At 51.5% G+C, this 13,820-nt stretch overlaps 5 protein-coding genes across 5 annotated transcripts; 2 read left to right on the forward strand and 3 right to left on the reverse strand.

Annotated features, from left to right (window-relative positions):
* Positions 1-189: 189 nt before the first annotated feature.
* Positions 190-1,580, forward strand: COCVIDRAFT_23334 (hypothetical protein; the record flags this gene model as incomplete). Its single annotated transcript, XM_014704948.1, has 3 exons — positions 190-328; positions 390-1,364; positions 1,429-1,580. 3 exons carry the CDS (start codon positions 190-192, stop codon positions 1,578-1,580), a joined length of 1,266 nt encoding a protein of 421 aa, XP_014560434.1.
* A 54-nt stretch (positions 1,581-1,634) lies between these two features.
* On the reverse strand, positions 1,635-2,852 carry COCVIDRAFT_23335 (hypothetical protein; the record flags this gene model as incomplete). The annotated part of the gene is made up of 1 exon (XM_014704949.1): positions 1,635-2,852. The coding sequence occupies one exon, from the start codon at positions 2,850-2,852 to the stop codon at positions 1,635-1,637; it is 1,218 nt and encodes a 405-aa protein (XP_014560435.1).
* A 709-nt stretch (positions 2,853-3,561) lies between these two features.
* COCVIDRAFT_89296 (hypothetical protein) lies at positions 3,562-4,323 on the forward strand (the record flags this gene model as incomplete). Its single annotated transcript, XM_014705002.1, has 1 exon — positions 3,562-4,323. One exon carries the CDS (start codon positions 3,562-3,564, stop codon positions 4,321-4,323), a length of 762 nt encoding a protein of 253 aa, XP_014560488.1.
* Positions 4,324-4,653: 330 nt separating this feature from the next.
* On the reverse strand, positions 4,654-6,417 carry COCVIDRAFT_23337 (hypothetical protein; the record flags this gene model as incomplete). Its single annotated transcript, XM_014704950.1, has 1 exon — positions 4,654-6,417. The coding sequence occupies one exon, from the start codon at positions 6,415-6,417 to the stop codon at positions 4,654-4,656; it is 1,764 nt and encodes a 587-aa protein (XP_014560436.1).
* Positions 6,418-9,428: 3,011 nt separating this feature from the next.
* Positions 9,429-11,128, reverse strand: COCVIDRAFT_34430 (carbohydrate esterase family 4 protein; the record flags this gene model as incomplete). The annotated part of the gene is made up of 4 exons (XM_014705003.1): positions 9,429-9,750; positions 9,803-10,179; positions 10,230-10,804; positions 10,855-11,128. 4 exons carry the CDS (start codon positions 11,126-11,128, stop codon positions 9,429-9,431), a joined length of 1,548 nt encoding a protein of 515 aa, XP_014560489.1.
* Between the last annotated feature and the right edge of the window lie 2,692 nt (positions 11,129-13,820).

Raw genomic sequence — 13,820 nt, forward strand, 5'->3', positions numbered from 1 at the left:
GCTAGATCGACCGTTACCCTTGTTCTTTTGCAATTGCCTGACATGTACATGACGTGGAGACTATTGTACTGCCTAGTCGTATCATCTGAGGTCATTTTCGCAGTTTACGCGTGCTCAATGTAGAATTGTATAAGTTGACGATGGCAGACACCATGAAACCATGTGTCTATACCGACTCTGCAACTCAAGATGTTGGCGAGTTCAGTTGTAGCGGCATTGAGCACCTTGCTCCCCGTACTATCGAGCGCCCAGCGAATCCGCTCTGATCCTGGCATTGCAGGCCCATCACTCGAAATCGTGCACCTCTACAATGATCAATGGCCAACTGGTAACTTTTTGCCTGAACATCTTACCTATTGAATCATTCTCAAACTTTGACACCCCTTTAGGTATCACCGTCTCCAAGACCGGGCGTAAATTCTCAAACTACCCTTCTGGCCTCGACCCCAACAACACCAACACGGGCAGCAACAACAAGCACGCCGTAGCAGAAATCCTAGCCAACGGAACGGAAATCCCTTATCCAAATGTAGACATCAACAACCCACCCGACGGAGCAATCAACTACACCGTGTCCCCACCCGTCGGCGCAAACTACGCCAACTACCTCATCGGCGTCCAAAGCGTAGTCCTCGACGCCCAAGACCGCCTCTGGATCCTCGACACCGGCCGCGCCCTCACCCCGGACGGGACCCTCGTCCCCGCCTCCCCAGGCGGCCCCAAACTCATCTCCGTCGACATTTCCAGCAACAGCATCCTCCAAACAATCATCTTCCCGCCCACAGTCGCATACCCGACCTCGTACCTCAACGACATCCGCCTCGATCTGCGCCCCAGTCTAAGCGGTACGACGGGAAAAGGCGTAGCGTACATTACCGATTCCTCAAGCGAAGGCCGCAACGGCATCGTCGTCGTCGATCTCGCATCGGGCGAGTCCTGGCGCCGTCTCGACGGCACAGCAGAGGTACGTGCTGAGCGCGGTTTTGTACCCTATGTCTGGGGCCAGCCTTTGTACTACATACCTGGTCCGGGGCTCCCTCTTACTACCGTTCCCCTCGGCAGTGACGGCATCGCTTTGTCCTCATCGGGTGAGGACTTGTATTTTGGGCCGGTGGGTGGGAGGTCGCTGTATAGTGTGCCTACCGAGCGGCTGCGGGATAGGAGCGACCAAAGTGCGGAGTTAAGGACGCAGGCGGCGGTGCAGAGGAGGGGCGAGAGGGGCGTGAGTGATGGGTTTGAGACGGATACGAATGGGTTTGTGTATGCGGGGAATATGGAGCAGAATGAGGTGGGGTTTTATAATCCGGCAAATGCGTCTGTGACGGTTTTTGTGAGGGATCCGAGGATTAGTTGGGTGGATACTAGTGAGTTTCTTTCCTATTTTCTTCTCTTTTTTTCTTTCTTTCTGGGATGCTAATGTAAATGCAGTGTCGGTTGGAAGTGATGGGTATCTGTATTTTACGGATAACCAACTTGCGTTTAGCTCGTCGTTTTACCCAGGGACGGATCGCAGAGAGAGACCATTTGTGCTGTTTAGAGCGCCGCTGCCGAATAATGGGTCGAGGGTATTCTTGCAGTAGAGAAGCTAGGCACAATGCTACACACTTAATTTCTATATACAAAGACTACACAGTCTATGTCTTGCCAAAGACAAAAATACCCTTGCCGCTCCTGTATCCCTCGAGTGTATCTTTGACCTTGGCAATGAGTTCCTCTCCCTTGGTCTCCCATTCCCACTTGATCTCATCAACAGGCATGTCCTTGAATTCACCCTTTCGCGTCATGTCCAGCACGTCGGCAACAGTCTTTTGTTTCTCCTCTGGATGCTGCTCTGCCCACCTGCTTACCCAGAAGCCGTGGAAGTGAATGTCTTTGAAGATAAGCATCGATGCAGGAATGGTCAATGGCTGCTTAGACATGGCTCCATAGGTAACAAAGTGCGCAGATGAAGACAGAAGCTTCGCCATTGCTGTTGCTGCCTTGCCGTTCACACAGTTGAGTGCCAGACGAATGGGTGCGCGACCCCCGCTTGTCCATTCCTTGGCCTGATCCTTGATGCTTTGCGATTGCAACTCTGCATCTGTAATGACAACGTCTGCGCCGAGGTCCTGCAGCTCCTTCTTCATGGCGTCTTCCTTGCTCTTGTCGTCGCGGCTACGAATTACATTGATACTCTTGTAGCCCCACTTCTTGCCTAGCTGGATGGCTGCGCGGCCAACGCCAGAGTTTGCTCCGTTTTGTATGAACCAGTCGCCTTCCGAGAGGGTGGTGAAGTCGCGGAGCATCCGGTAGGCCGTGCATGGGTTGATGGATACAGTGCCAGCCTGAATTGCTGTTATTCCTTCGCGCATCTGCTCGTCGAGCTTTACTACGTCGTTGGTTGTGGCGCTTGCGTGTGTGCGCCATGTTCCGAAGCCAGGTCCTTTCATGAATACCCAATCGCCCTTTTTGAATCCCTCTTTCTTCACGCCTTCGCCCAGCGCAATGATTTCAGCAACGCCCTCATTTCCAGCAACAGCGATTGGCTTTGGGGTACTTAGGTCGGTTGTGAATCTTGGCTTCGACGGGTAGACACCTTGGATCTGGTTGATATCGGCGGGGTTTATAGGCGATGCGAGAAATCGTAGGGTCATAAGATTGCTATGAGGCGGCGAGATGGAATGACTGTGGAGAGAGAGCACGGCAGGAGGCTCTCCATACTCGGAGAAGGTGAGGGCTTTTGCTTGTTCGTAGCCATAGGCGGAAATGTAGCGACGCTGTGGGAGCCGCGATACAGTTGGCGCAAGATTTTGCGCGCGGCGGATGCACGACTGTGCTGCCCACGGAGACTGGGTAATTAGCCTGGAAGCCATTGTTAGTATCAATTGAGTGAAAAGAAACGGTTCATCAGAGCCTAGAGCTCACGCAAAGTGCTATGGGACTACGGAGCTATGACGTTAGCTTAAGCCGGGGTTTGGTGGAGTGATGAAGCTTCGTAGTGGGTTATTCCAGCCCTGATTAGTCCACATGTGTACATGTTCCTGCCTCTAGTTTGTGAGATTTCTGCATAATTCATGGAGTACATCTACATAACCAAATATCGTAATTCTTCAAATGCCGCACTTTGGCCTCGGTGCTTCTGTGCTTACCCATTCCTCGCTATCAATAAACCCGGGCGAATACAAGCGTCTACCGCGTAAAAGATGATCATACTCCATTATAGTCTAGCCATGACTTACTTAATCTACACATGTGCTCTCTAGGCAATTGCATATGTGGCAGTGCAGTTTCACATGAAAGACAGTATGGACATGGTGGCGTTTCGTGAATGTTCGCGCTCGCGCTCGTGCTCGTGGTATGCCGTCTATACGCCACTAGCACCGCCCCACCTGCGTCATTGCACCCTTGCGTCGTCAGGCTGCGCCCCTCTCTGAGCTGGTTTCCGCACCCCTCACCACTGCTACAAATACCCCTGGCCATACGTGTCTCCTGCCATACACTCTACACGACCGTACTTGTTTCTACGTACTTACAATCCATTACAACCTAACACCTTTCAAACTACAATACACATCCACTATCATGGCTGCCACCGTCAACGTCGAGAACATTTCCATGAAGACGAGCGAGGAGGAGATCAAGAGCTTCTTCAGCTTCTGCGGAAAGATTCAATCCATCAGTGTAAAGCCTACCGGCGACGATGCCCAGTCTGCTTCCGTCACCTTTGAGAAGGCCGCCGCCGCAAAGACCGCCCTTCTCCTCGACAACACTCAGCTTGGACCCAACTCTGTGCACGTCACTGCTGCTAAGAGCATCGACGAGCTTGCCGGAGAAAAGTCCGCCTCGGCCGAAGAGGCCAAGGATGGCGACCATCACATCGAGCAGGAACAGAAGCCCCGCGCACGCATCGTTGCTGAGTACCTTGCCCACGGCTATGCCATCTCAGACAAGGCCATTGAGCGTGCTCTGGCCGCAGACAAGCAGAACGGCTACAGCTCAAAATTCATGAACTTCATCAACAACGTCGACAAGAAGACCCAGGCTACACAAAAGGCTCAGGTCGTGGACCAGAAGCTCGGCGTCACAAACAAGGGCTACGCTGCCTTCAACACCTTGACCAGCTACTTTGACAAGGCTGCCTCAACCCCTACCGGTCAGAAGCTCCGTGCTTTCTACGAGCAGGGCAACAAGACTGTCATGGATGTCCACAACGAGGCAAGGCACTTGGCAGACCTCAAGAAGCAGAAGGCTGAGGAGACTGGTGCCTCTACCACTACCACTGCCACCACCGCAGAGAGCAGCGAGAAGGCTGGACAGACCCCCGCTGCTGCCCCTACTTCATAGACGAGTTCTTTGAAAGACACACGAGATTCCTTTCTTTCTTGACGATACCTACATGGTTTATAGTACTCATGATTGCTTGCGCATGATACCGATCACACGAGCGCGGAGTTTGGGATGAACTGGTCGGGCAGTTATGAAGCAATAAAACAATATATTTCACCCAGAATTCACTTTGCTTGTTGAGATTCATTGAACAACGTTATCTCATATGAATTCCTGAAACGATAAAAACTAATAAAAGTCACTTGAAGCCAAACGTTGCTATTAAACACAATCAAGCAATGCAAACATAAACGCTCGCCCCACGAGAAACTGCTCAACACTTCTTCTCTAGTATCCCCACTCCCCACCATCCAACAGACTCTGACTCGCCACAAAGCTGAACCCACCAAACGGATTGTTGTTCTGACTCTCAAACAGTGAATCATCAAACTTCTTGGTCAACACGGGACTAAGCGGCAAATCCGTAAAGTCCTGAGCAAAGTTCTCTGCTAACTCTGGGTCCGTGATTAGCGGCTGAATCGGTGGCTCCAACTCCCTGGCCTCGAGCTTCTTCCAGTCTATCTTGCGGAAGAAGCGGTGCTTCTTGATTGTCTGGAGGTCCTTGGACATGTTGAAGCCGAGGCGCTTCTTGGGGTCTTTGCGCAGGAGGCGGGTGAGGAGATCTTTGGCATCGGCGCTGAGGTAGTAGGGAAGCGAGAGCTTCTGCTTTACGATTTTCTCTTGAATCTTGGCGTTGTTGTTGCCCGTGAAAGGGGGTGAGCCAGTAAGCAGGTCGAAACCGAGGGCGCCGAGGGACCACCAATCTACTGCTGCACCGTACTCAAGACCTTGGACGACTTCCGGAGCCATGTATTCTACGGTACCGAGGAAAGAGCGGCAAGGATTGTCTTCGTCGAGAGTGACTTTGCTAAGACCGAAGTCGGTGAGGAGAAGGTGGCCTTCGGAGTCCAAGAGACAGTTCTCGGGCTTCAGATCACGGTAGATGACGCCGACAGTGCGGTGCAGATGGTCGAGAGCAAGTACCATTTCAGCCATGTAGAAGGCTGCAACATCCTCGGTGAACATGCGCTCAGCGGCAAGATGATGGAATAGCTCGCCACCTTGTGCATATTCGAGGATCAGATACAGCTTCTCCTGGTCCTGGAATGCATAGTAGAAGTTGACAATGAATGGATAGCGGTTCACGCTCTCCAAAACATTGCGCTCCGTCTTGGTCTGCTCAATAAGCTTCTTGTGAACGGTGATGGATGCCTTCTTAAACTGCTTCTGAGCAAACAGACGTCCAGTTTCACGCTGCCTGACAAGCAGCACCGTACCGTAACTACCTTTTCCAAGGCACATCAAAGGTTCAAAGTCCTCTGCAGTCATTTTGCGTGCCATCCCATTGTTCAACATAGTCGATGTCTTAGAAAGCGTATCAGCGCTGAAATCCTCGGCGTTCAAATCAATTTCGTAGCTCTCCATCTCCGTACGGTCGCTATCACTCTCTCGACCAGACATACTGGTGTTGCTAGACATATGCGATGCGACCCGGCTCATGGCGACACCTTTGTTGGAAAAGTCCTTCATGGGGGAATCGCTTCTGGAGGCCAAGTTCAAGGCCTCCAATTGGGCCTTGAGGCTGCTGATGCCTCCCATGGTAGACTGTGGTCGCAGCGCGGGACTGCTAGTCACGCTAGGGAGTCCAGAGCGGACGGGCCCGAACCGTGGGGTGCTCGTAATGGAATAGTCCGACTCTTCTCCACCCGATGTGACGGGTGTGTGAAAGCCACGAGTCACGTTAGTAGCCTGCAGACCTGCATTTGGTCCCTTCTTCTTCTTCCTCTTGTTTTTCTGGGCCTTCTTCATAACCGCCTCAAAGTCCAACTTGTCTGGTCCTAGCTGCTTGCCCTCAGGGTTGGGCTGTGCGCTGCGCTTTGGCATAGGGCTGACGATATTGATCGGCGGGGTCCCAACGTGGAGGGGTACTTTTGAAGGACTCATGTCCATATCCTCCAGGGCAAACATGTCATCGTTTGGCACGGCAGGCTCGGAAGTGTTCGGGACCTTGCCTGCGAGCTGCGCATCGTCATGATCGAATGCGAAAACCATGATGACGGTAGTGAGGGGTAAAACAATTTAAGGATATTTGCGCTCCAGAGCACGCTTAGGTTCTGCACGTTTCAGTCAGCCTGGTGCGTCTCCTCAGTTCGGTGGAGATCGCGCACATCCAACTCCGGACTTGGGCTGCCCAAAATCTATGCCCGCCGCAGAGGTTCACGGCGGAACGCCCACCCCTACTTGTCGGACAAGGGACGCGAAGGAAGCGTCCGTCTTATTTAGACCCGAGCTCAGCGCGCTATATGGAAAGAAGGAGCCAACTACGGTAAGCTGGGCAGTAATTTGAGAGGCAGTCGCGGCGGGAGAAGCAGAGCCCATAGATGGTCGTGTTTGAATACTGGGAATGGTGAAAGTCGAGGCCAGGTTTGCGATCCTGGCAGGTGTTGTATGGTGGTGGTGTGTCGCGGTGCAGGGGAAAAATCGCGTTTGAAAAAGGTGTTGGAGGAAAGGTCAGCGATCAGCGGGAGAGGCTCAATTGTCCGGATTCTTAATTTGGTGCCTTGGCGGGCTAATTGCGGTGGCATGTGAATGACCTAACACCCGAATGGTCACCCGGCCCCGGATTCACATCTCCACATATGCGTGGAGCTGCACATCGTGCGAGGTCTATTGTACCGCGTGTTTCCTGACCAGGACAAGTCGGTGCACTTGGTTACGCGACCATGGACGTGGCGAGGACGCAACGAAACCGAGACGCAGCCGTGAGGCAGTTGGTGAATCTCAGCTCAGCGCATTGAAACAACCCCCAGAAAGACGTAGCGCCCTCCTTTCAGCACCCTTCTCCGCAAGCGACGTGTTGAGATTTGATTGAAAACACAGTCAGTTGGTCAGCCACCGTGGCTGTAGCGCCGTGACGGCGTGGCCGTAACGTAAGGGGGGGCGGCTCCAAACAGGAGGCTCCCTGTTTGTTCCAACCAGCATGACAGGATCAAGGCGCGACATATGACGCATTCGTTTCCACAAGAAACAACTTCAGCTTCGCACTGCACGCCCATGGACAGTCTTCATCTTCTCCAAGTCGCGATGCCATATTCCCATTCTTCCGAAAATGTAAAGTACAAGTCCATCACCCGAGGTAAAGCGGGTACTGCTGCTGGAGTTGCGGCCCGCCGAGGGAGGACCTTCCCTACGCGCTTAGCTCGTTTACACGAGAGTAAGTACTGCGCGTACGGCGGTATATAAATGCAATTAAGACCTGTTTCTCCATCGAAGCCTTCCTAGCTCAGTGGTAGAGCGCGTCACTAGTAATGACGAGGTCGTCAGTTCAATTCTGGCGGAAGGCATCTGATATTTCTTTTTTGCCAATGCAGCAGCCATCGGACCCACTTTCTTTGCGTACAACTGTTGCGAATGAGCATCTGGGGCTCACCTCTCCGATTGCATTGAGTCTCGAAAACTGAGTTCTTCCTTTTGCTCATGCGTTCGTATTTGATACGTGTGTTACGGGTCTTAAGCACACGTGCGTACAAGTGATTGGTTATGGCCCGTTCCTGATGCTGAGGACATTTTTTGATATACCAGAGTTTGGATCATATGGATTCCAAGGATTAGCTCGAGAACACATGGCTCCAGTATGACAATCATGTGATACTCTTTATAGATCGTCATGCCCATATATATGAAAACAAAAGCGTCTTCTTAAAGTGTGGCAATATGGAAGCGCGATAAATGATCCATAAATGTTTAGAACACCTGGATTGTAGCCGCTATCTGTACTATTATTGGATTGCAACAAGCAGTGTACATATGTTAGTGAGAAAAAGAACCCCCCTATACACCTATGTAAGCAATAGTGTATTAACACTTCTGGAAAGTGCCAGAGATGTAAGTACAGTCGGATGACATCTCCACCCAAGCTCAAGCAAGGTATCTTGAAATAAGAGGTTGGCACAATGAAATGATTCTCTTGATGATAATGCTATCATTTGATATCAGAACAGAGACCTATCTGGTGCTAGAACAATGGTATAAAGTGCGTTCAGAGACATTGGAAGAGGATGAACAACACCACAGCTTCGGCCCTCCACTTCGAATCTCAGCTTTGTTAGTTTCAAGATACTTTACGATGTACCAACCTAGTGTGAGTGGATCAAACCCAGCACTCGTCCATCTACATTGGCTTCGGACCACACAAGACGTCATCCCCCATCACCATCCTCCAGCCCCAAACCCCCCCTGCATTAGACCAACCCCGATCATCCATTGCCTACACATAAGCCTACCCTTCACCAACTCGACGCGTAATCCACCCCCTGCCCAAAAAGTAACCATAGCCCGCGATCCAAAAACAAACTTCAACCCCTTCGCTGCTTCCATGCGAACGCGTAATGACGCACCACTAGCGTTCCTCGTCCTTTCTTTTTCTCACTGACAAGGTTTGGAACTTGGCGAAGGGGGAGGTGAGAAGCAGAAGTGTTAATTAGGCGAGGTCGCCCTGTGAATACCCCTTTTCTTTTTGTGTCGATATAGTAATGCCGCGGGTGTGAAAGAAGGAATGTGGTGGTTTCACTAGACTGAGTGGTTAAAGAGTGGTTGGGCAGAAGCTTGTTTCTCCACGTTGAGGAGAAGAAAGGGTGGAGGGGGGTTTGTATCTTGATGATGGATAAAAGGAAGGATGGTTGTAGTTTGTGCTTGTTCCGCGATATTACTATGTAGATGGATGCGGTTTACACTTTGGCAAGGTAAAGTGACAGCCCTATTGAGCCACCGCAACATCTGATATCCGACATGTTCATTTTCAAGGCAAAGTTGAGATATTTGGAAACAGAAATCACGGGGACACCAGCAGGGCATTTGTTCAAGGGAAAAAAAGATTGTGGTTAAAAACTAGCTTTTTTACCTCGTAATATCGTCGAACGGAACTTGAATACTGCTCTTAGGCTAATACAGAAAAAGAGTTGTACATTTGGTCCCATCTCTTCTCTGCCGAGATAACCTTTTCCCAAGATGCTTTAAAAGAAAACCTCCTTGCTATGACGGTCAAAGAGTTGACAATTGCCATCTTAAGGGCACTTTCCAAAGGCAGCATTGCATCCGGTGCCGCAGTGATCAGCGGAGCTTCCACACCATCCGTACTGCGAGCAGCAGTTTCCAAATGCCGAACCAATGCAAGTGAAGCCCGAGGTTCCACCACAGGTTCCGTCGGTGGAAGCCTTAGCAGTGCCGGTGGTGGGCTTGGGCGCAGCAGTGCTCATGGTGGTTGAGCCGGCACCGGTACCGCAGGTACCGAAGCCAGTCTGGCAGCCAGTGCCGCAGTAGTCATTGGTGCTACCGCACCAGCCTGCAGAGCTGCAGCAATTGCCGAAAGCAGATCCTGTGCAGGTGCTGGGAAAAGTTAGAAATGTGTAAAGGATACACGGATACGGGGGTTTCTTACAATCCTTTGGTACCACCGCAGGTAGCATCAGTGGACACCTTGCCGGTTCCGGTGGGAGTAGGGGCAGCAGAGGTAGGCTTTGCGCTGGCAGAAGTAGGCTTTGCGCCTCCAGTGGAACCACCGGTGCTAGCACCACCAGCCTTGCGGTACCAGTTCTCGGCAGGGTCACCAAGGCATTCACCGACAGTGACGGCTTTGTAACCGAGCTGGGTAAGAGTGGAGAGCATGTACTCGGTCAGGTTCATGGCAGTCTGCTCGTGGATATCGTGGCCAATCTCGAGCCACTGGGCGCTGGCGGCTTTACCCGAGGAAACATTGCCCTTGAAAACGTCCTTGGAGTACTGAATCAGAGTAGGGTCATCGTGCTCGTAGTCATCCTGGAAAAAGTCAGTTATTATTTCCAAAGAGCATCATAAAGTGTGCGTACAGTGTCCACGTCGAAGTAGGTGACGTGGTAGCCAAGGTCAGCCATGTCCTTCTCACAGCCAGACTCGGCAGTGCAGCTGGAGTAGGGAGGACGCATGTAGGTGGGGATTTTGCCAACGATGTTACGCAGAGCCATCTCGTTCTTAATCATCTGGTCGTGGCGATCCTGCGAGGAGATGGCGCTCAGGTCCAAATGAGTCCAGGTGTGCGAAGCAAGCTGGTGGCCTTCAGAGTCCATACGCTTGATGACTTGGGTGAATTCAGGAGTGATGTCGATTTGGCCCTTGCCGATGTTGTTACCAGTGATGAAGAAGGTAGCTTTGGCGTTGTAGGAAGCCATGACATCAAGAATATGGCTAGTGAAAACCTTCTGGGGGCCGTCATCGTAGGTGAGAGCAACGGTTCCTGGTTTGGTACAGCTGTAGATACCGTTGCCGCCATATTCGACATTTCCTGACTTGGTACGGGCAATTGAGGCGGTGCTGGTACCGGCTGGTGTCACGTTCTCTGGACAAGCCGGGCCATGCTTGTAGTCACAGCCGGGAGAGAAGCAGTAGTCGGAATCATTTCCACAGTCTGAAATTCGTCAATGAAAAGTCTTGATATGTAACACAAACAAAACATACAGCCGGCTTCTGAGCAGCACTGGCCAGCAGGGCAGTTGCCAATGCCAGCTCCACACTGGCGGTCATCCTGGCGGCGGACAATTTGTGTCTTGACCTTGTTCTTGGCACTGGCAATCTCGTTGACGCCAGTGAATCGTGCTCCGATACCAGAAAGCAAGTCGCGAGCCCTGGTGTCCTTCGGATCTAGTCCGACAATGTTAGGGAGGCCGGTTCCATGGCCACTAACGATCGGGGCAACGGCTACAACGGCCGCAAGAGCAGCAGAGTAGTGCATGTTGGAAGAATGCGACCGGTCCTGATTATGGAATTAAAAGTAATAATCAAATTGGAATTGTAAATGGGCGGGAGCGAGCGGAACGTGATGGTCGACAACGACAACACACTGAGAGACCTGGAGATGGAAAACGAAGGTGGGCCACAATAAGTGTGGTAAGAATTAGGTATCCGGTAGAAGGTACCCGGAAGTAAACATTTCAAGGTGCAGACACTGTTAGTTTATGAATGGCAGATGATCGACGACTCCGACCGATGTGGGGTGCCAATGCCAATATCGACTCGCGCCGAGGCTAGCGTCTCCACCTAGGGCTTGTCTAGATGCATATGAGGGCGGAAAAAGTACACGTCCGTATTACCGACCCCTGGTTTGCAAGCATGAAATCCGCGCTACCGGCTTCGCTCCGGGAGGAAATTCCATGGGTTGCGGGTCGAACGGACTGGATGGCCATGCAGGAACGAGAATGTTATCACAATGGTGAGTAAAAAATAGAATGTAATGTATTGACCTGTTTGGTTTGAAACGCAGTCTAACCTGTATGATATTACAAAGACAGCTCATCTTGCATTTGTCTGCCGCTCAGAAGTTTAATCACCGCCATGGCCTCGAAACGATGAGTGATTCACACCTGGGCGTTCTCCGCTGCCCGTCTTGATGTTCAGGACTTGGGCCGGCATTATCCCTCCGCGGGTCTTTCACAGAGGGCAGTAATGGTGTTTCGCGAGTTCCAGGGGCGGCATGATTGCCTTAGTCCATTATAGGTTGTCGTACCAGGTCAAATGCAGGGGAGAAGGTGACGTCTTCCCCTTCCACAGCTGGTGGTGCGGCACCCAACAACGCCATCAAAGCATCGACCTCTTGCGGGCACATTGGCAACAGTCGCCGAGGCTGTCCAAGCGGTCGCTACGGGGCTTGGAGCAGAGCTTGTCAGAGGTTAAGAGATTCGCTTGGCAAAACAAGTCAGGCTGCACGCCATGTCGGTTTGGGCAGCCAAGAATTAAATACGATAGCATAAACAGTGGCCCGCATTCAGGCACCGCATACTGCGCAGCTTGGTGTCGTTGAAGCCCCTGGGCCAGGTGGTGGCAGGCGAGAAGAGAGATTACAGAGTGCCGAAATATGCGAGAACGATGAACGGCCCCGTATCGCGCCGTTTTGGGTACCGTCGCCTCCCGACGATATCGCTTGAGCCAATCACCAGTATTGCCAAGCTATACTCATCTTCTCTGGCAGGCCTGCCCCCAGCATACAACTTGGCTCGTTCAAGTCTGTCGCCCATCTGCACCCTTCCGAAGATGGGAGCCTTTCACGCACACGAAACCCCTCAATATTTACCGGCAAGGGTAATGGAGTAAGTTTGTATTGGCTCCATGCGGCTTTGCAGCCAAATACCGTTATGTCTGATTCATGGCAGTCCCTCTAAAACGTCTCCCTCCGAAAGCTGATGCAAGCATCCGCAATCCGGCCTTCGGGAATATCGCCAGAAATAAAAGGCTGCGCCTATTTTCAGCGCCATGCTTTTCCCCTGTTAGACAAGCTTTTAGCCCAATGACTGGGATCTTCAGCCCTAGCCCAGCACCTTGACTCGGACACTGGAAAGACGCCACAGTTAAAACCTGTGACAGCCTCGTTCTGGTACCAGCGTGATCCACTACTTAGCGGTTCTCGAGTTTTTTACTATAGGGTTTAACGGTGGGGAATATCGTTTGTGGCCAGAAGTGCGACTGGCAGAGCCACCAAGTCAGGCATGGAGACCCCTCCCGAAGCCGCGCCAGCTTGGACTAGGATGCTGATTGGCCTTTGTCTGCCTCGCAGCCTTTACAATACCAGACCTCTGTTCCGGACTGCCGTGCAAAACAATAAACGACTCGAGAAGCACAGCGAGCGCTGGTCTTATCAGCAATAAATTGCCCCCTTTTTTTCCCTTCATGTCCGCTCCAATCTCGGTCATGAAAATTAGCATGTTGTCCGTGGGTCTTGCTTATGCTAAGAAGTACCAAGTCCCGTCTCGCCGCTATTACACCGCTATATTCTACCCTCAGACACCGTCAATCTGATAGTATCTATACGCAGGGTTAAAGCAGCGACTGTGGTGTAGAGACATTCTCCATGGTGGCAGGCATGTTCCCTTTGCTCTTGCCCACTCAAATTACAGGTATGCTGATATGCAGTACTACTGTATGGTAGTACATACTTCGCAGTAGAGGCGAAAATTATCACCTCAGCATGTCATCTTATAATCCTTGTGCGAAAAACACGAGTTGTAGAATCGGAACATTGCCGCTGATCGCCATTTCATTATCGTTACCTGAAGGCTACGATATTGTTACCGTAAGACGTAACCATGCATACCCTTTTTCTCAACCAGTTTCTATTCCGTTACGTGACACCGAGCCTGCAAACCATGTCTTCATCATGTCGTCTTACACCACGAAACATCGATGTTGCGAACACATAATAGTATTTCGCTTAATAACACACGTGCTGCTCCGCATCCGTCGAGTGTATGATTCTAAGACCTATAATGGGTGGGTATGACATACTTACAATCACGCCGGGCTGACCGGACCGCCACCTCTGGTCCTCCATGAGCGGCTCGGTTCATTTGCGATTCGCTGCGAGGCTACACTTGATGTGTGATTTGAGTTTTCCAATCTATGATTACAGTCCCAAATGCGGGGTCTACGAGGTA

The sequence above is a fragment of the Bipolaris victoriae genome (assembly GCF_000527765.1).
Source record: "Bipolaris victoriae FI3 unplaced genomic scaffold scaffold_11, whole genome shotgun sequence".
NCBI lineage: Eukaryota > Fungi > Ascomycota > Dothideomycetes > Pleosporales > Pleosporaceae > Bipolaris > Bipolaris victoriae.